Source organism: Pleurodeles waltl, chromosome 4_1, assembly GCF_031143425.1.
Source record: "Pleurodeles waltl isolate 20211129_DDA chromosome 4_1, aPleWal1.hap1.20221129, whole genome shotgun sequence".
Lineage (NCBI taxonomy): Eukaryota > Metazoa > Chordata > Amphibia > Caudata > Salamandridae > Pleurodeles > Pleurodeles waltl.
The window spans coordinates 271946751-271968104 of NC_090442.1; the positions used below are offsets into that span (position 1 = coordinate 271946751).

Here is a 21354-nt window from a genome sequence, read left to right on the forward strand (position 1 = left end):
CTGAGGCCAGAGCGTTGAACGATCGCTGATGGGCAGCCTGACCCGAATGAATGCCCTCCAGGTATACATTGCTCCGGTGCACCTCCCTTTCTACACCCTGGATGGCATTCAAAAGGGTAGACTGCCCAACAATGAGCGTCTGGAGGAGGTCAATGATCTCCTCACTGAGGGCAGCAGGGGTAACTGGGGCAGGGCCTGAGGTACCTGGGGCGAAGGAGATGCCCGCCTTCCTGGCCGAGCGGGCACGAGGCGAACGCTGAGGGGCTGCTTGGAGGGCGGAGCTGGTGCGCGGGGTGGCAGCTGTACCTGTTGTAGCGGTGGGCACGGATGTTGCCGCCACCACAAGGGAGCTCCCTTCCGAGGACGTGTCTGTGTCGCTGACGTCTCCACGGGTCCCCGTTGTGGAGCTCCCCTCGCCCTCCGTCTCACTGGTGAACTCGGAGTCGGTTGCATGGCCCTCTGGGGCCATGTGAGATGCAGCTCCCTCGTGCTCCGATGCCACTTCTCCTCCGCCTGATGATGCTAATGCACACATGAACAGGAAGACCACAAAAAAGGGGGGGGGGAGAAAAAATGACATGTTGAGTGCATGCATTGGCGACACCGTTGGCGGAGAGGACAGACACAGAAGCCCCCTGCACTACGCCGCGCAGTCGGTGTACACTACTCAATTATTGTGACTTGGCCTACAAGCCTATGGATGACAACTGCACACATAGGTGACCCAGGGCCATGGATAGCTGGACTTAGCACCCTACAGAGGTGGGGGTGGGGGCACAGGGCCATGCCTTACGGAGGGGACCAGCCTACAGAAGTCGCCCTGGCCTAGAGATACCCACAGCCCTCCTCCCCCACCCAGACACCTCCACTGTGCGCTAACATAGCAGAATGTGCTGGTACTCACCCCCTTGTGTCTGCTGTGATGTCCTCACGCGCCCATCCAAATCGGGGTAGGCCACCGCCAGGATCCGGGACATCAGGGGGGTCAATTGACGGGAGCCACCCCTCCTACGTTGGGAGGCCATCCCCAGCAGAGCCTCCGCGGTCTTCCTGCTCCCGCGGCGGATGTCCTCCCACCTCTTGCGGCAGTGGGTGCCCCGTCTGTTGTGGACCCCCAGGGTCCGGACGTCCTTGGCGATGGCACGCCAAATGTCGATCTTCTGATGGGCGCTGACCTATGTGACATGGACAGGGTGGGGAAAAAAAAATCATCATTTTCTGCATGGTCGATGTGAGTGGCCCCCCCTCCCCAACCTTGCCATATGGCACATGCTCTCATCTGTCGTGCGATGCATGCCTCATTCGCTCCCCTCCCCACCATCTTTCATCCACCCCACTCAACACAGGCATTGCCCACAAAGCATGGTCCCAGTGTACTTACCTGTTGGTTGGACCGTAGAGTAGCGCATACTGGGGGAGGACCCCATCCACAAGTTTCTCCAATTCCTCAGATGTGAAGGCAGGGGCCCTTTCCCCAGTCGCAGCAGCCATTGTATCTTCAAGACCGAGGTCACAGCAGCACTTGCAGTATAGGTCCTCTCCTGTGGATGATCAGGTCTCGAGTGATTAAGCAGATAGAAGATGGCGGTCACGCCCGCGGCGGTGCGTACCGCGCCGGTGCGTACCGCGACCGCCGGCGCACATCGTCATTGGCTCCTGAGACCCATAGGGTTCAATGTTAACCAATGCTGCTTTGCGCCGCGGTCTTCGACCGCCTACCGCCACGGTGTGCCACGCCAGCGCATTGACCTCACATCCCATTGTCACACTTCACAGGTCAGGCAGCCGCCATTTCAAGGGCCCACATGGCTTAATTTGTACTGCGTCACACAGGCCTAGGCCTTGCATTGACACTCATACAAGCCATTCAATGCATAGCGAATCGTGTTCTGTGCAAGCTGTGGTTACGTACCTGTGGGTTGCTTTACCCTGTGCTCCATGTTGTCCTTCCTAGGCACTGTTAGCTGGGACTTGCGAGGAGATGGAGGAATGTTCCCGTGTACAGACCGCTGGTGGACCTGTCGACAATGGAAGAAAGACATGTCATACTGACATACAGACTTGACCGAGCCACTATACAGGAACTGTGTGCCCAGCTGGAGCCAGACCTGATGTCCCCCATTCGCCAACCCACAGGGATTCCCCCTCTGGTGCAGGTTCTGTCAGTACTCCATTTTTTGGCAAGTGGATCATTCCAAACAACAGTTGCCATATCATCAGGGATGTCTCAGCCAATGTTTTTTAAGGTTTTGTCCAGAGTGTTGTCTGTCCTGATGAAATACATGCGGAGATACATTGTTTTCCCTGAGGTGGGCGAATTGGCTACAGTGAAGGGTGATTTCTATGCCCTTGGCCATATCCCCAACATCATTGGTGCCATTGATGGGACCCATGTGGCTTTGGTTCCCCCCAGTGAAAGTGAGCAGGTGTACAGGAACAGAAAAAGTTATCATTCGATGAATGTCCAGGTGGTTCTGTTTGGCTGACCAGTACATCTCCCATGTTAATGCAAAGTTCCCTGGGTCAGTGCATGACGCGTACATCATGCGAAATAGCAGCATCCCTTACGTGATGGAACAGCTACAGAGACACCGTGTGTGGCTAATTGGTGACTCTGGTTACCCCAACCTGTCGTGGCTACTGACCCCAGTGAGGAATCCCAGGACAAGGGCAGAGGAACGGTACAATGAGGCCCATGGGCGTACTAGGAGGGTGATCGAGCGGACCTTCGGCCTCCTGAAGGCCAGGTTTAGGTGCCTGCATATGACAGGTGGATCCCTAATGTACTCACCAAAGAAGGTGTGTCATATCATCGTGGCCTGCTGTATGCTTCACAACCTGGCTTTGCGACGCCAGGTGCCTTTCCTGCAGGAGGATGGTCCAGATGGTGGTGTTGTAGCAGCTGTGGAGCCTGTGGAGAGTGAAGAGGAGGAAGACGACGGGGACGACACAGACAACAGGGACACAGTGATACAACAGTATTTTCAGTAGCACACAGGTACGAATCAACCCCGCCATTTTACATTTACTTAAAGTCTCCTGCCTCTCTACTGTCTGTGTTTCCCCCAGTTCCTGTTAACTGAGTTGTGACTTTCCCTTCCGTTTTCAGAGCTGTGGGCCCCACTGTGTGCCCTCTGCTTTGTTTGCCCATGGACTACAGCTGTGTGACAGTGGTATGTTGTCATCACAATGTAACTGAACATTTTGGCACCGTTATGTCGAATACATTTGTTCAAAATACAAGCAGACTCCAGATTTTTTAAGTGCAATAAGTGATTTTATTAAAGTGCTAAATTTAGGGACATGATTGTAAAACGGTGATGGGTGATGGTGGAGTAATGTCCATGGCAGAGTCCAGTTTTCAGTCTCACAGGTGCATTGTCCATATGCCTGTGGAAGGATGGAGCAGGGGCAGTTTAAGTTTGGACAGGGTGACAATGTGGGACAGTGGGATGACATCAGGGGGTATCGTTTGCTGGCGGGGGTCTTGGTATCCTACTCTGTCTTCTTGTGAGATCTCAGGTACCGCTTGCGGGGTGGTTCTTCTTCTGCAGGAGGTGGGTTTCTGGTGGCCTGTTGTTGTGTGGGGGCCTCCTGTCCACTAGCGCCGGCGGAGGTGGTAGGCTGTTCCTGGTCCAGGCTAGTGACAGGGGCCCTTTGTGGTGCCACATGGTCCCGCAATGTGGTGACTATCTGGTTAAGGGCCACGACGATGGTCCCCATTGCGGAACTAATGTTTCTCAGTTCCTCTCTGAACCCCATGTACTGTTTCTCCTGCAGTACCTGGATCTCCTGGAACCTGGCCAGTACCGTAGCCATCGTCTCCTGGGAGCGGTGATATGCTCCCATGATGGAGGAGAGGGCCTCTTGGAGAGTCGGTTCCCTGGGCCTGTCCCCCCCCTGTTGCACAGCAGCCCTCCCAGTTCCCCTGTTTCCCTGGGCCTCTGTCCCCTGGACCGTGTGCCCACTACCACTGCCCCCAGGTCCCTGTTGTTGTTGGGGTGGTGGGTCAACCTGGGTGCCCTGTAGTGGTGGACACACCGCTGATTGACGTGTCCTGGAGACAAAGGCATGGGCCTGCTGGGTGGGAGCTGTGCTGGTGTTCCCAGAGGGGGTTAGGTCTGCTGTAGCCTGTGGCTGTCTGTGGGGAACCGACTGTCCCGAGGTCCCCGATGGGCCGGGCTGGTCATCTGGGTCCAGGGAGACAGAGCTGCTGTCATCACTGGGGGCCTCTTCTGGGGGTGGGATGGACATCTCTGGACCCTCCTGGGCGGTGTGGTGGCGTTCGGGTCCTGCAGGGGTATAAGAGTATGGTTATTGCTTCTGTGTGTGCCATTTCGTGTAATGGGTGGGTGGCCGTGTACCCCAGTGCTGGCATTCCCTTGTGGGGGCTTTTGTGACGGTGGCTTGTGGGGGAGATGGGTATGTGCAGTGGGCATGCTTTGGTGATGGGTGTCCATGCTTTGGGGAGGCATGCAGGGCTAGGTTTTGGGATGGGTGGGTTGTGATGGTGAGCCATTTGCAAGGAGTTGGTGTGATGGGGGTGGGGGTGAGGGTGGGGGTATGATTTGGCATGCAGGTGGGGTGGGGGGAATGAAGTAGTGAAGATTTGACTTACCAGAGTCCATTCCTCCGCCTACTCCTGCGAGGCCCTCAGGATGCAGGATGTGCAAGACTTCCTCCTCCCATGCTGTGAATTCTGGGGGAGTAGGTGGGGGTCCGCCACCAGTCCGCTGTACCGCAATGTTGTGCCTTGATACCATGGAACGCGCCTTCCCCCGTAGGTCGTTCCACCGCTTCCTGATGTCGTCCCGATTGCGTGGATGCTGTCCCACAGCATTGACCCTGTCCACTATTCTGCTCCATAGCTCCATCTTCCTGGCAATGGTGGTGTGCTGCACCTGTGCCCCGAAGAGCTGGGGCTCTACACGAACTATTTCCTCCACCATGACCCTGAGTTCGGCGTCAGAGAACCTGGGGTGTCTTTGGGGTGCCATGGGGTGGTGTGGATGAGGTGAGGGGTGGTGTATGTGTTGTAGAGTGTGGTGAGTGTGGTGGTGTATGGTGTTTTGTGCGTGGAAATTGTGTGGGTGATGTTGTGATTTGCCTCTGTGTGATGGTCTACTCTATGCTGTGCTGTCTCTCTCTCTGTCCTTCAGTCGCAATTGTGGTCGTAAGGGTTTGTGAATGATGTGGGTGTATGTTTTATATTTAATTGGGTGTGTGGGATTGGTGTGTGTATGTGTCTCACGTGTGTGTATTTTGAATTGTCCAATGTGGTAGTGTTTTGTAAAGGTGTGTGTATTTTGACCGCGGCGGTGTGTACGGCCAATGGAATACCACGGTTGAAAGACCGCTGCGGGGATTTGTGGGTCGGAATGGCATGGGCGTATTTCTGTTGGCGTGACGGTGGAGGTTTGGTCATCGCCAGTTTTGCGCTGGCCGTTGCTCTGGCGGACTTTTGTTGTTGTCGGGTTTTTGGCGGTTTGCCAGTTGCGGGTCAGAATGACCGTGGCGGTTTACCGCGGCGGTGTTATGGCGGTCTTCTGACCGGCGGTAAGCGCCTTTTACCGCCGAGGTCAGAATGACCACCTTAATGCCTGTGCCAAACGTCACAAGCACTGGCCTGTGCACAATGAGGCTGCACGATGCAGGATGATTAAGAAGGCCTTTCTTCACAAGCATACCAATCCCTCTCCCTGTAGGGAAAGAGAGGTCTGGGGAATATTTAGGAAGTGGCTAACTGGCTGGCCTTTCACTCTAAAACCAGAGGTAGGTAGATTTATTCATAGAGCTGACCATGTGACACAAATCAAGCCAAAGGCAATGCCCGTTTTCAGGCACTATCATCGGTGTTTAGTGACTTTCCATGCTGCCAAGATCCTTTTCTCCACCTTTGTGCTATCTTGCCTAGACTAATGTTCTTTCCTCTTTGTTGGACTCCAAGCACCCCTGAAGCCTACTTTTAATTCTTCATTAGTCTTTTCCTAAATAATGCTCCAGTTTCACCATCTTGTTCTCTCTGCTGGTTCCCAATACTCTCATTTGTCTCTTTTTGCTATCTGTGTATTACTTTACAACATTCTTTGGAGGCCCAGGCAAAATCCCACTTTAGCATATTGCTGCTTCCCTCTCAAGCTCCTTTTGTTCACTTTTGCTTTCTGTCCTTCAAAGGCAGTGCCCCCAAGCACCCTCCTCTCTGTCTGCAGTGTTTCTTCTTTACACTCATTTGCCTCCTTCTAGCACGCTAGGGTATAGCTACCATTGGTGCAGCAAGTACAGTGACACCTGGGTCCTGACAGCCTCATTGAACTCTGACAATCGCTGTATTTTACTACCGCAACAGAAGTCAAAGAGGCCATTTCCTTGCTTGTACCAGGGCTCATGGCATTGTTGCTACACTACTGCTAACAAACACCAACTCGCTTCTGATTTCCTTTTATAATTATCCTGATGCAGTTTCCTTTTGCGTCTTCTTTTTGTATCATATCACACACTGTTCAGTGCTTTCACTTCAGCACTCTAGAAAGTTGATGAAATAAAACAAAAGTTTTTGCTGCACCATTTTTTTATAGGTGTTCTACAGTTTTGACATAAATCACTCAAAAATGTTATTCATACGACAATTGAAAAGAAACCAAACAAATCACTGGTTGGCCTGGAGTATTATTTACCGCATTCACCAGTTACAAAAGAACAAGGATGTTAGTAATACAACTAGTGTCCTTATCCAAGATATAAAAAAAATGCTCTTAAAATGAGGGCAATAACAAAGAAATACTAAGCAAGACACATGCAAATGAATAAAGGTGAGTTAGGTATGGTAAATATCCTACACATGCGTAAATCACAAATGTGAATTTTAGCCCTATTTGTGATAAAAAACGACACCATCCCCCATTCACTGCAATATCTCCGGCTCACTAACTTGCAGGCAAGACTCAGCAGGTCCAGGGAGGCTACGTCAATGCCTAAAAATTAATCAGTGCTAGTATAATGTGGTATTAGCAGAGATGTCATGAAAGTTGGGCATTCTAGCTGCTCATTTAAACGTTATTTGTTGTTGCCTGGTGCTCTACAGAGTGACTGAGGAACTGCACCCTCTCTCTCTTGTCCTGAACTCTTTACTGGGGGCAGCCAACTGGCAATTAGGCATCCTCTGTTTTCTCTGTCAAGCAATAGGATTTCTTCAGTATGTGTGGGTTGTAGACAATGGCTGCCCTGTGCTGCCTGATCTCTTTGCTGTAACCTCCTCCAGAGCCACTTATGTTTCTTGCTTGCAGAATTTAATTTCGACAGACCATCTCCAATGGACAGTAGCGGGTGGCAGGGCTTCATGTGTGAATACACTGACTTACTCAAATGAGATCCTTTGGTTGATTGTTAAACAAAACATCCCTCACCTTGCTGTGGATGGACAAGTATGCACACATACCACACCACACACTCGCTCTTCTAGTGTTAGGGATGTTAGTGAAGGTCATCATCTGACTGCCCTGGTTTAGTTCTAATGTACCTAAATCTGCATGTTATACCCCATTTTCAAGGGGATAACTCAGAGTAGGCAATAATTATTTAATTCGCCATAAGAATGTCTGAACACCTGATCCCTTGAATGCGATTCAAAGGTGTCCCTGTACCAGTGTTGGCTCTACTTCATGGGCTCCACAGCTACACTACATCATCCTTGTTTTCCTATCCATCTTTTATTATTATATTTTTATCACATCAAGAGTGAATAATTAGTCTCTCTTGGTATTATAAAAATAAAATTCAGAACTTCTTTGGGCCCAGCAACAATCTGAGGCAGCTAGTGACATGGTCTGGTTGCTGGCGCAGGTACATGAAAGTGCCGCTGCCGGCCATCAGAGAGATTGTTCAGGGCAGGTGAAATCCCAGCACTATGAGCATGTCTGCGACTATGTGTGTCAGTGAAATTGAGAGAGAGTCATTAAAGGAGTGATTCAGCCTAAGTGAGCATGAATGACAGTAAGAGTGAGTATGTGTGTGAATGAATGTGAGTTAGTGAAGGAGAACGACACAGTAAGACTGAGTAATTCAGATTAAGTGAGAATGAGTGAAGAAAACAGGTTTCCTCATTGGAATTCGGGCACAGAATTACACCGCACCACTTTTAAAGGTTACCAGCCACCACTGCATTTTGCCTCTTTACATCAGAGTCTGCATCAGGAATGGCGAGCTAAAGGGCAATAGAGTGCACTACCGATCACAGGCATGACTCTCTGCACATCACTCTCTATGGATCTAAGACTTTGTAGAGGTCAGTGTATAGGAGCTGTCAAACTGGTGACACACCACTGCTCATTGAACTGGAGTCAAAGCAAGGAAAGATGCAAAAATCATTACCTATGCTGTTTCTCCAGTGCCGTGCCTCACAGGAGTATGCACATCATGAGCCAGACCATTGGTAGACCCCCTCTCCCTCTTCTACCACGAGCTGACTATAGTGACTGAAGTGTCTCTCCTTGAAATGGGAAGGTTAACTGCAAGAGGCGGAGGTCAGAGGACTGTGGTTCTCCTGTCTCCAAATGAACCTGTGGAAGTTGCAGACCATTCGCCTGTTGCTAAGAAGTGATCCTACTGTCCATCGGAGGGAGGATGTTTTAGGTTCCCATAGACATCACCACTGCCATGTGGTACTACAAGAAACAGGATCCTGGGTCCTATGCCAGCAGGGAGTTCGTATCTGGGCATTTCCTTGGTCGTACCCTACGATTTTGGAATGGCAGGGCAGAGCAATTCATCCTGCAGCTCCTGGCACAACAAGAATGGCAATTACACTCCAGGGTGGTACAAGACATCTTCTACCAATGGCGAGAACCTTGGCCTACATCTTTCAGCCACTGCCAAGAATGCATAATGTCAATACTTTTGCATGTTGAAGTTTCCAAGAAGGAGACTCATTCCAGATAGAGTGGAGCACAGGACTCCTGTATGCCTTTTCGTCACTGCTCCTCCTCAGAGTTATGAAGAATATCAGGAACGAGTGGGCCCAAGTCATGCTAGTGGCTCTAGTGTGAGCAAGGAGAATGTGGTACCTAGAAAATCTGGACAAGCATGTATGTCCTCCTCTCTGGGCACCATTATAGGATATTTGTTAGCCCTTTCAGGCTTTTTATGTATATCGTATCAGCTGTCCTTGTTCAAATCATCTGATGTGATGAGGTTTCTAAATTTCTAAAATATTTAACTCATTTGTTTCCTCCCAAATCCTTTGTGATGTTACAGTAGGCTCTAGGAAGAGAACTGTGATCTGTAGGCTTATGGTAGACGGCTGTAGCTAATTTTCTAATTTCTTGTCTTGTTTATATGGTCCGGGAAAGGAAGGTTTGAGTGACTCATATGACAGGTAAGCTTGAGATGGGGATTGCTTCTATTCAGTTAAGTGCTGAAATCCTTGGCCTCGTCTACTCCACTTTACTTTACAAAAATACTGTCAATATCTTGTTTACAGACTCATGTTTTGCTTGAATGAGCTCTGGGCCCCATAACTCCAATGGGTATCAAAGGAGTGTACATTGGGTTCTCTAGGCTTGTGTGGCTGAGCAGCCCTTGAATATCCTGAACACTTGATGGTAGTGATTATTTTCAAACCCGAATACATTTTCTTTGAGGATGAACTCCAATAAATCAGTTACAAGCAAGATAGGGGGTCATATGTGCCCAGTCCGTTTCTCTAGGGATCTCCTCAGTCATCCTAAGAGTTCCTTCGTGTGGAATGTGTGCATTAAGAATTCCACATCGAACAATGAGTATCTCAGTTTTTGGCTTGAAAGTCCAATACTGTAATAAAATCAAAGCGTCTTTCATGTCTTTTAAAAAAACACTTCCAGACTTTCAGAGGTGTATTCTGTTTTTGTGAATTTTATAAAGAGTGTAAACGTATGGTGTAGTCAGGTGGTTAGTTATCAAAACCTCAGCTTCTTGTTTTGTAATCTATCCATCTGCTACACCTTCTCTGACTAGATGGCTGACCTGGACCCATAGCCTCTGTCTGGGGGTCTCTGGTTAAATTTATGTAAATTGGTGTAACGGTTGATGTTTGCAAATAGACAAAAACATTCTTGCTTGTATGTTCCACTATACTTGATGATAATGGCAGCCACTTTATGAGAAACCTCTTCTAGGCAGACATAGCGACAGTTTCCTGAGGTGAACTGAGGTGCTGATGGTGGGAAGCCATTCCTCTAGGGGTTAAAAGTCAGTGATTGGGGTTAACTTCTAAAACGAATACTAAGAAGTTCTCACACTGTAAACAGCCTCTTTTTACAGTACTGCCTGTTGCCTTACTACAGTCAATTTCAGAAAACCTGGTCCCGGGGAGTGGCTCAACATGGCAGGACAACGAAGATAAAAGCGAGAACTAATTCCATTTATTCAAAGGATAACCATTAGTAAATGAAGAATATTCTGCCGAATTCGATAGAAATTTTAGAAAAGAAAAGTGGTGCATTCTTTACACTATTTTACAGCAGACCAGGCTTAGGTGGATTTTCTTTATTTTGTTAGTTTGAGCTATAACAAAGGATCATATGTTGCTAAGTATTTTCGTTTTTGAGGCTGCTATCCTCTCTGTAGAATACGCTTTAGATCACACACATCTCACTTGTTTATCCTCCTTCGAGGTATTTGAAGCCGAAGAGTCATGCAGCATTGAGGATTTTAGACTGCAATTAAAGAATCTTGGGCAATGGGTTAAATAATAGTTGGCAACTGGGAATTCTAAACTTTAACTATAAAGTTATTTGATTAATCTCCTGCGCAGAAATAACAAGTTTATCTTCTCTCTTTCACTATACTTATGTTTTCTAGATGAGGTTTAATGCTGTGATCACCTTGACAAATGTCCATCTATTCATACTTTCTTAAAACAAGATACGAAATTGGCAAGCCCTTTGATATTTGTTCCCAATAGTTTGTGTGTGTGTTATTTCAAGATGTCTTGCTCATTTGTTCTATATTGTGATCTCGATGCTTCAGCTGTTTCCTTCAGTTTACATGTCTACTGTTTCCTTCGGTTTACATGTTTGGTCATGTTACTATTTACTTTTATGGTTTGTAAAATAGATTTCTTTAGTTTCCATTCAAGTTGTTTGTATGCTGTATAGCCATTGTGTGCTATCAGATATAGGCTTGGGAATAAGCATCTCTAACTTAGACGCACAAATCAGAAATGTTACTAACAATGACCAGGCTATGGGTGACGCCTGGTAGATAAAAATAAGTAATATTAAAAACTCATCACAACTAAGTGTGTGATCATAAGGGTTTCCTGGCAGAAGAAATGTCCGTACCTCTCTGCATCTTGAAAGGTGTAGTGTAGTGATGCGCTCAATCAATCAATCTTCCACAACGCAATCAATCAATGAGTTCCGAGCATCTGAGCATGGCCCTTTCTGTTCAGCGAGCGGACTCTCAAGCAGCTGCACAAATGCATGTTCCCACAGCACGACTGACAAATGCCAGACACGGTGTCTGCATTCATGGAAGCGCAATGGACCTCATTGATTGATTGCGTTGTGGGGGATTGATTGAGCGTGTTGGGGAGGATTAATAAGAAGACTGACCCAGCGAAGGGTTGACACACTGATGTGCAGAGTGTACAAAGTGGCCCTTTGGTTCTGCCCGATCGCCTTCGGGCATTTTGGAATAAGTAGCTGAATGAGATCACTGAGACAACATAGAGGGCGGTTTTCTTGGCTTCCTTGGTCCTAAAGAGGCCTCTAGAGATTATAGGTGGAAATAGGTCAACAGACATTTGATGAAGGAGTCCGTGAACACGCATTAGTATTAGACAAAAGCAAAGTCAGAAGGTCTAGTAGGCCTTGGGCCCGGTCTTCATGGTTAGAATAAGGACTATCTTCTGGTGGATTGTATATTAAAAAGTTTGGTACCATCACCTCATCCATGAAAAAATATAGGAAGCTTTAAGGAAATGCATGTAATTTAATGTAATTTGTGTTGTGTTTGTTTATGTCTAATGTATGATACATGTGACAAGTATGATAATACAAACTCTGTATAGAACATGTTTGTGACTAAGACATAAGTGATTAAAGACAATATCCAATGACACTTTATGGTGCCATTGGTGCTAAATATAAAACACAATTGATGCCCTCTTTTTTCCACAGTGTATGGTTGTTGTAGTGATGTCCGGGAATTGGAGGTTAACTGGGCAAACCCTTATTGTTATGTACTACTTTTAGAAAGTTTGCATTTTCCTGTTTAAAGTTTGCGAGGCCCTCCTAGTAGTTTCCACCCAGTTAATGGTTCCCCCATCAAGAATCTGTATTGGGTTCAGACAATGAAAGGTTGGGCTTCTGAGTGCAGACCTGTAACCTGCCTTGATTACATTTCAAAGGCCCTTGCCCACAACCCACAGACAGGAACCTGACACCAGGCCTGCCCTTTATTTGACCCCCTAGATTGTTTGGTTCTCGGACCAGAGGAAGACCTTACCAGAACTAGTTTTGGGGTAAGCCATGGAATTCCCTCCACACAAAGGCTGGTCTCTGAAGACCTTCAGAACCACTCTTCAGAACACTCTTAGACCTGGGGTAGATTCATCAGAAGGACTGCTCTGCTGCTTGAAGAAAGAAGATTGGACCTGCTTGCCTTGATCCCAGGCCATCCAGAGTGACTCCAAGCACCAGCTGTCTGACATACTGTGATAAGGGGAACACAACAAGTTCCAGAGGCCTCCTGGCAACTGCCAAGCTGACCAGCACTAACTGGACCCACCTGAGCCCTGAAGCTGGCCTCTGCTGAAGTGAGTCCTGATCCCCAAGAGGTGCCCCCCAGGTCCTGAACCCTTGGCTTGCATCATTGAGAGCCCTTTCTCAAGAAAAGGTGAAAATAATGAAGTTTAGGCTCATGGCGACCGCAAAATAACCTCTTCTTGCTGAAGATTGACCACCGCAACAACTTCCAGTGTGAAGCTCCAGAAAAACCTGCTCTTTGTGCCAAAAGTGACCATCCGTGACAACTGGCAATTCAACAAATGCATTTTGAGCTACAGCAACGACAGCTCGCAGCAGATGAAGCTCCAGTGATGACAGGCTCTTCACACTATAACAACAACTGTCCGTGAAACTCAACCTTCTCTTCACGCCGAAAGCCTCCTTCTCGTGCCCCTCCCCGCAATAAGAACGGATCTCTTCGCCCCGGACTTGAGACGGTAACTCTTCAGCTGGACTAACCTGGTCCCTGTATTCAACCCGAGCTGTATTGGCGTTGACTTGAACTTGTGACATACCCTCAGTCTTGTAAAGAGGCCCTCTTGGACCCACATTGGTTCTCTATTTTAGCTTCTTTAGCTATTTTAGCTTCATGTTATATTTTACACTAGCTGATTTCTCTTTTAGCAGTGACATTTTACACACTGTGTTTGCATGCTCTTATTCTAGGAATGCATTGTACAAGTTGCTTGTTTTAGTTCGCCTGTCTTGACATAAAATCAGAACATTCTGTTTAAAGCAGGGAAGACAGTACAAGATATCCTGCTACTAGCGTTGCCCATTCAGAAACATCTTCGAACATCTATGCATAGTATTGTATCAGAACTGTGCTTCTAAAACAGTGTGGCTTTTATGATATAAATTATGGGGCAGAGGGGCACTCTAGCTGTGACTGTCCTGGGACAAATGCTTTGTTTGACATGCAGCTCTTCTGGCACTAATGTTCCAGTTTCCAGAAAGGATTGCCATCTATTCTACAGGCCAAATCCTGATTCAGTTCTCCAGGTGTTAGGGCTATGGCTAGCCTCTTAAATTGAGCAAAGGTAGTAGGTACATTCACTATGCTCTCAGTATAGGGTTAGCACTAGTAGGAATCCATAGAAATCATTTGCAATATTTTGATTGTTTATTCTCCTTACCATGTTCATAATGCTGATAACTTTCTTTCTTTGATCTGTCTAATTATCGCAGCTCATTCTCTCTATCAAAGACTACACTAGTTTTAATAAATGTATTGAAAACTTATCTTGCATCTCTCTTGTGTTTCACCTGGGCATGCATGAGTAATACAACAAATGGTTGAGATCAAGGACATGTTTAGGTTGCCTTAATCACGTTCCAGTCCTGTAAGGTTAGGGGTTCGGATGAGGCACTGTGAGCTGGCCAGAAATTGGGCCTACCTCACCTGATGGTGTGGATGGACTCAGTCCCTGCATTCTGAACTTCTGCTGTCCTAGCATGCATGCCTATTATTATGGTACAAACCGTGTAACAGTCTATCACAACCAGATAATCGTGAGTGGTGTTTTCTTCTTCTTGGTGCTATTTTCACTAACAAATGTGAAATATAATACCCTGATTCAACTGATTTGATTTTTGTTTCTCTGGTGTCACTGTATTTATTGACATTCACTCTATTTTTCTAAATTGGTTTGGGATTTTTCTTCTGTTATATTTTCACTATATTGTTGTTTGTGTGTTGCATAACTACTTTACACATTGCCTCTAATTTAAGCCTGAATTATTTGTGCCAAGCAACCAGAGGGTTAAGAACATGTTAATTTAGTAATGTTTATGGTTCATCTCGACAAGGATTGTGGTAGTTGCTTGATTGGGGCCTCCACCCCCCTCAACCAATAACCCAAATTCTTACGGGCTGCTTTTTGCTTTGCCTGATTTACATGAGGTTTTATATGAGGTTTCTAGCTTGATTTGTTTAGCTTGATTTGACTGATATCCATACTCTAAGGTAAGTGAATATTCCACAAACATTTTCTTCCAAGTATAATCGATTCTTTCCTTGCTAATTTTTGGTGTTCAATTAAATAACTTTTTTATTTGTTTCTATTCTCGTTTTGCCTACTGTACTATGTCTTGTTGTGCTGTAAGTGCATGCTTGCAGTATTACTTGAGGACAACAATCAGGGCTTATGTGTTATCTATTGTTGGCCAAGCTTGGGCTGACTCCATTACATAATCAAAAATACCATTTAATAACAGGTCAAACACAGCATTTTAGTTTGTGTAGGTATTACCCAATTGGTAATGAAACAAGGGGAGCAATAGTGCAGCTTTTGTCATTCAGTGCCACAGTATCAATACTTAATTTAAGCTGGTGGATGCCTGAGGAGGGCACAAAACTTATTTTTGAGGACGGCACTTATTTTTTCCATAACAGATATTTACTGATTAGTGCAAGAGAGGAAAAAACTCACAGATCAGAAAGACAGAAGACAAAAAAAAGACAGTAAAATAGTCGCAAATAAAAAGCATGAACCTGTGAGAGAAAGGGCAAGGAGTGCCTGGTAGTAGCTTAAGGACTACCATCACGTCACACTGACATCACGTTAACGGCACACTAATGCTTAATTTTACTGGCCGCTGGTTTCTGAGCAGGAGCTTCGGGCACCGGCACTCTTTCTTTCACAAAGGCTGTGCAGATTATGTTTTTGTTATGATTTCTGAAAGACTTTGGCCCTCTTTACTAGAAAACAACAATCACTACTAGGAAGGTTTTTGGTCTGTAATCTGCATGGCAAGTGTGAAACTGACAGAGTAAGATAGCACTCTAAGTGAGGCATCAAATGGAAATACAGGAACTGAGCAGTGCTGGTTACACATGATTGTGTCACAATGAGGCATGCCATAATAGAGAACACCATAAAAACGTCCCCATAATGAATTAGGTTAACCATAATGAGGACTCCATAACATTAATGTGATCCTTAAGCTATTGCTTACAATCAGTCTATCCCTAAATCTTACCTTAAACCTTTCCATTGCCTACACTCCCTTATGCAAACTGTAGGAAACTGGATTGGTGGATGAAGGAGGGTCGATCCCTATTCAAGCAACAGCGGTAATCCCTATTAAGGTGAACCACAAAAGTCACTAAATTAACTTGTGCGTAACACTTGGTAGCTTGGTAGAAAAAGCAGCCAGGCTTAACACAGAGGCAATGTGTGAAGTATTTAAGCAACACACAAACATTAATCAAGTGAAAACACCACACAAGAAAAATCCCACACCAATTTAGAAAAATAGACTAAAGGTTGATAGTTTGACACCAAAAATGACAAAAATCCAATGAGTAGTCCTGGAGTTATGAATTTTTAAAGATTTTACTAAAAACTAGCACCTAAAAGATCAAAGCGCCAATCACGGACATCTAGTCACGCAAGACTGGGTCAAAGTCGAAAAATATGGTCAGCAGCGATGGAGCATAGGTCAGATACAAGAGGTGGATTGGGTCTGGTCAGCATTTGCCTTCGGACTTAGAAAAATTTTCAAGAAAAATATTCTGAGAAGGTAAATATCAGCAGGGCAAGTCTGAAGGCGTTGTCCGAGGAAGGAACTTTGGAGAGCCGCTGGATGGCGTTGCAGTGATGATTTCTACATATGGACTTGGTCACTTTCATGGAAGTCAGAACTCTCCAGCAGGACAAGGCTTTAGCTGCAGAGAGTTCTAGGAGGCAAGGTACTCCTGTGGTGAAGGAATGCAGAATATGTTTTTCTGCTGCAGAGAAGAGCACAGCGTGAGCTGCCACGAAATCAGGCCAACAGACGATGAATTTGGGTGGATAGATGAGCAGATTGGTCTTGGGCTTCCCTCTGTTCTCAGGGTAGTTTTGAGCCAAAACATGTGATCAGAGCACATTTAGCACCATCACCAAGATTCCAGGACTGGAGGTGCAGCACTTGGGGGTTTAGGACTCACTCAGATTTAGGACTCCCTTAGTGATGGGAGCCTGTAATGTTAAGTGGTAGAAGCCTGCTATGTTCCTTTGGCTCTGAACATCAAACTAGCTCTTGGAGTCACTCTGGTAGTCCTGAGTTCCGGTGGAGAAGCAGGGTTCAAGCATCAGGGCAGACCTCGGAGGGTTCAAGGCAGGCTCCAGGTGCAGCATAACAGTTTTGTGGAGTACACAGCAGCATGAAGTCCTCTGAGTGTCCTTCTGCAAGTCCAGAAAGTGAATTGGAGAGTGGGTCTGACAGCCCAATTTTTATACCTGGTGCCTTCTTTGATGTGCTAGAAATTTCTAGAGGTTTCTCTTCTTTTGAAAGGCGTGGATTTTCCCGACTTCCTTGCCTTGACTCCAAACTGGCTACAGGAATAATTCAGTGATGGTAAGCCCTTTGTGTGAAGGCAAACCGCAGCCTATTCAGTTGCATGTGGGGCTGTGCTCAGCACCGACTTCCTCATTCTGCCACCAGATGGCCCATTCAGGCACACCTAATCCCTCTATTGAGTGACTGTCTTGGAGAAATTCACAAAGTTTAACTGACAGTTGTACCCAATCATGTGACCCATGGTAAGCTGCAGGCACCAAATGGATAAGGTTAGGAAAATGCCTACTTTCTAAACGTGGCATTTTTTAAAGTGTAATTTAAAATCCAACTTTACCATTAAAGATTATTTTTAATTACAGTTTCATAGATACCAAACATGAAGTGCTTATCTGTCCCCAATCAAGAGTTAGCACTTATTAAGCATAATAAGACAACCCAGTGTTATATTATGGGACAGGTAGGCCTCACAGTAGTGATAAACAAATTTATGAATTTTTCACTACACATGTAAAACTTAAAAATACACGTCCAACTGTTTAATTACACTGCACCCTGCCCAATAGGCTAAATAGGGACTACCTTAGGGGTGACATATGCGCTATAAAAGGGGAGTTTAAGGCTTGGAAAGAGGACTTTATTGCCAAATCGAATTGGCAATTTAAAACTGCATTAAGGCAGCAAAGGTAGTCCTGGGACATGTTGGGCTACTTAAGTGAGTGGGAAAATAAATAATGCAGGCCCACTAATAGCATGTAATTTACAAGCCCTGGGTATATGGTATACCATCCTACAAGGGACTTATCAATACATAAATGTTGCCAATCAGGTGTAAGACACTTTTACCATGTTTAAAGTAGAGAGTACAAGCAATTTAGAATTGGGTAGAAGTGGCAAAGTGCACAGAATACTAAGGCCAACAAAAATGAATTTCAGAAAAAAGGTGGAGGGCAAAGGCAAAAAGTTTGAGGGTGATCCTGCAGAGAAGGCTAAGTCCAACACAAACCCTTAAGTACACCTTAACCTTTACTTTAACCATTACTCTTTCCAAACTCCCAACATCCTTTCTTACTCTAAACCATATCCTTAACTATTACCCATTTCCTAATGTCAATGCTAACCTCTTTTTATTGTTGAAACCTTGCTGTTTTCAAAGTATTGAAAAATTACTTAACGTTCTTTATATTTTGCCTTCTTACAAAATGTAGTAATTTGGTATATGGGTGTTGTATTTCTTTGTTATGGTTTCTTCATTTTCACATACTTCCAGTCAATAAGCAATGCATTCCAGAGATTTTTAAAGGTCAAGCAATTTTATTGTTGGTTTATTTGTAAACACTCCAAAACAAAATCCTTGCTCTCTTCCAAGCCACCATTATAGACCTAGAATAAAGAGCAGTGTTATTTAAACATTAGGAAATTCTACTTAGAGCCATTCTTTTTGTATTCCAGAACTTCCGTGAAATTGATAATAAAGGAAATACCATTGTGCAGAAAAAGGATGTGAGGAACCTGTTTTACAGATTTGCACTTCCTATTGCACCAAATGAATTTGAAAAACTTTGGTCTAGGTAAGTTACGAGTAGCTTTGTTTTTAATAATTGTTACCTAAAAGAGGAACAGCAGGCTGTAAAATGTTTGGTTATAATTGGAATTTGGCATTCCAGCAGAGCACATTTTAAGTGGTGTAGGCAGGGCAACAAAGACCATAAGACAAGTACAACAAATGGGTCCTTACTTCTTGGTTTGATACTAAACGTCAGCAGCAGTGGCTGCTGCAAATATCAAGGGGAGGTGCTGGGAAATGCTGGGAGAATTGGGAGTTCAGGTCAGAGGGGAACAAATAATACATTTATAAAAAAAAGACTTACCGTTCCCCCCGCCGCCACCACCACTGCCTCCTGCCGCCTCACTCGTCGCTCCTTTCCTGTTCTTGTGTCCCAGCTTTCACTGGGACACCGGAACAGGCTCCCAGCAATCCTGGCACTGCTTTCATGCTAAACATAGCCTGAAAGCAGCGTCAGGGAAAGTCTGAGCGGCAGTCCTGCCGCTGAGACACAACCCTGGGGCCTGTGCAGTTTCTCCGGCCTGGCTGTGTACACAGCCGTGGCTAGAGAAACCTAAGTGTGCATGTGTGTTTGGCCGGCCTAAGACGACTGGCCAAACACACATGCGCACTTAGTGCACTCCATTCCTCATCCCACCTCCCATGGCCCAGCCCCACCCTCCTTTAACAAGCTGGCTGAGCCAGCAGCAGAAAAATAAAATGATATTGAAGCATTGTTTTATTTTTCTGATGCTGGCCCTTAGACAGGGGGCCCACACTCCTCCGCCATTGCGGAGAAGCTGCCCCTGAAAGTCAGCCATATTTGGGGTACCACAAACGCCTCAGATCCCCAGTTCCAGTCCAGTTGCACCTGCTGCACTAAATCATAGCTAAGCTTTGAAGCAAAATATTTTGTTTTGTAAACAGTCAGAATTCCCATCCATTAAGATTCAGAACACCCTGCCAGTATTTTAAACCCTTGAATCTTTGAGGAGCACATCACAGTGAGCCTAGCTAACAAAAGATATTTGCTAGTCTTAGAAAACATGTGTTGTACATCAAATTACTCCATTCATTCTCTAGTCTTCCAGATTGCTTGGCTTTGGTTGGTAGGACTAAGATGAAAGATCAATACTTCTTGTTTTACCATTTCTTGAATCTGCTTACTAGTAAAAATAGGCCAAGAGTCCCTATTTTCTGTTATGTTCTTAAAAGGAACATACCCACTGGTTTCTGCAGAATGGACTTCTAGGTTGCTTGGCTTTGGTTGTCAGGACTAAGCTAAAAGATAAATTCTTCTTGTTTTACCATCTCTTTAATCTCAGCTTACTACTTTCTGTTATGTCTTTAAGAAGAAATTGACTGCTGGTTTACACTTGCTGAGGAATCTGTTAGTTATTGAAGTTTTAATATAGTGATAGGTGCCTTGACACTTGAACTCATGTAATCATGTTCCTCTAACATTTAGCTCCAGATTCACAAAAAATGCAAATGCAAATGCCTATTTATCAAAGTTACAGGCATAGGCAAGGAGAATGTAAGACACTGACAATGTTCCATGTGTCCAGTGTTCCCCCTATCTCCACTCTTGAGGATTGTCTCCAGAGCAAAATGCCTATGGTTTTAGCACATGGAAAAATAAGTAGTAATGCCTTTTCACCACTTCCTCTTTTACATGGACATTCTGAAGGCTAGTTCTTGATCCATTGGGTGCTGCTATGATGGATCAGATAATAGGCTGATGATATGCCTTATGCATATCATGTAGGCCAACACATAACCTGCCAGGTAATACTATCAGCTATCACTGAACCTTCCTTAAAGGATATCACCAACTTCTCCCGAAGCTGTTTTTCCATGGCATTAATATGAAAGTTTGAACCATATCTGCCCCGTTATATAGCGCAGGCTGTCTGTTGACAAAAAGGCATATTGTCAGCTTACACTGGGTTTAAAGCCAGTCGATTGCTTACCATTGATTTGCTTTATTATCACCCTTATGTGCTTGCTTTCAGTTTGTTGGCTTGTGTAGGCTTTTTTTCCTGTTCTTATGCTTGTCCCCCCCATACTTGTGTCTTTCTACTGCCTACTTTTCAAGCACTTCTTTGTAGGTCATGCCTAAGACAGCATATATGTTGTCTGTTGTGAATCATTGTTATCTTATAGTGGGCTTAGAGCCCGCCTAGTGCCTACAATTGGTTTATTTCATTGTCACTCTCCTTTGATTGTTTCTTATTTGTTAGCTCTTCGGGGTTTCCTTCTTCTTGTGCTTATCCCATTTCTGGAGCACAGGCACATTACTATCTCCTTCTATTGCTCGCTTTTTCAGCTGCTACTTTTTTCTTTTAGTATAACCACTCTAGGATAATGCATGTGTTTTCCAGTTGTCTCTTTCTCTCTCTCCTGTCCACTGGGCTTTGTGTCCTCTCCATCACCCACGTGCTCTCAACGCCCTCTGCGTTGACTAGGTGTCTTAGTTGCCTTAGTGTTTGTGTGCTTTCTTACTATCGGCTTCACATAGCTGTTTTTCAACCCATTTGATCCCCCCTCCCATGCCCTTGTATGGCTGTGTCAAAAGCTTTTTTTTTTAATTTAGCAATTCAGCACACAGTTCAGAAATGCTGTGCTGCATTGCTAATAACCATTAGCAAAGCCAATAGGCCTCAAAGGCAAGACCTATCAGCGTTGCCAATGTTTATTTCTTTTTTGTTTAGCTACTCCATGAAAGTGCAGGTGTTTTCCAGCTGCCTCTTTCATGTA

The 21354-nt window shown here is 45.4% G+C and overlaps 1 protein-coding gene across 1 annotated transcript in view; it reads left to right on the plus strand.

Moving 5' to 3' along the window:
- EFCAB6 (EF-hand calcium binding domain 6) overlaps positions 1-21354 on the plus strand; it is a 469029-nt gene that overhangs the window by 319365 nt on the left and 128310 nt on the right. The window contains exon 21 of the mRNA XM_069228294.1: positions 18501-18619. Coding sequence (XP_069084395.1) covers positions 18501-18619 — 119 coding nt within the window. The remainder of the gene's footprint in view (positions 1-18500; positions 18620-21354) is intronic.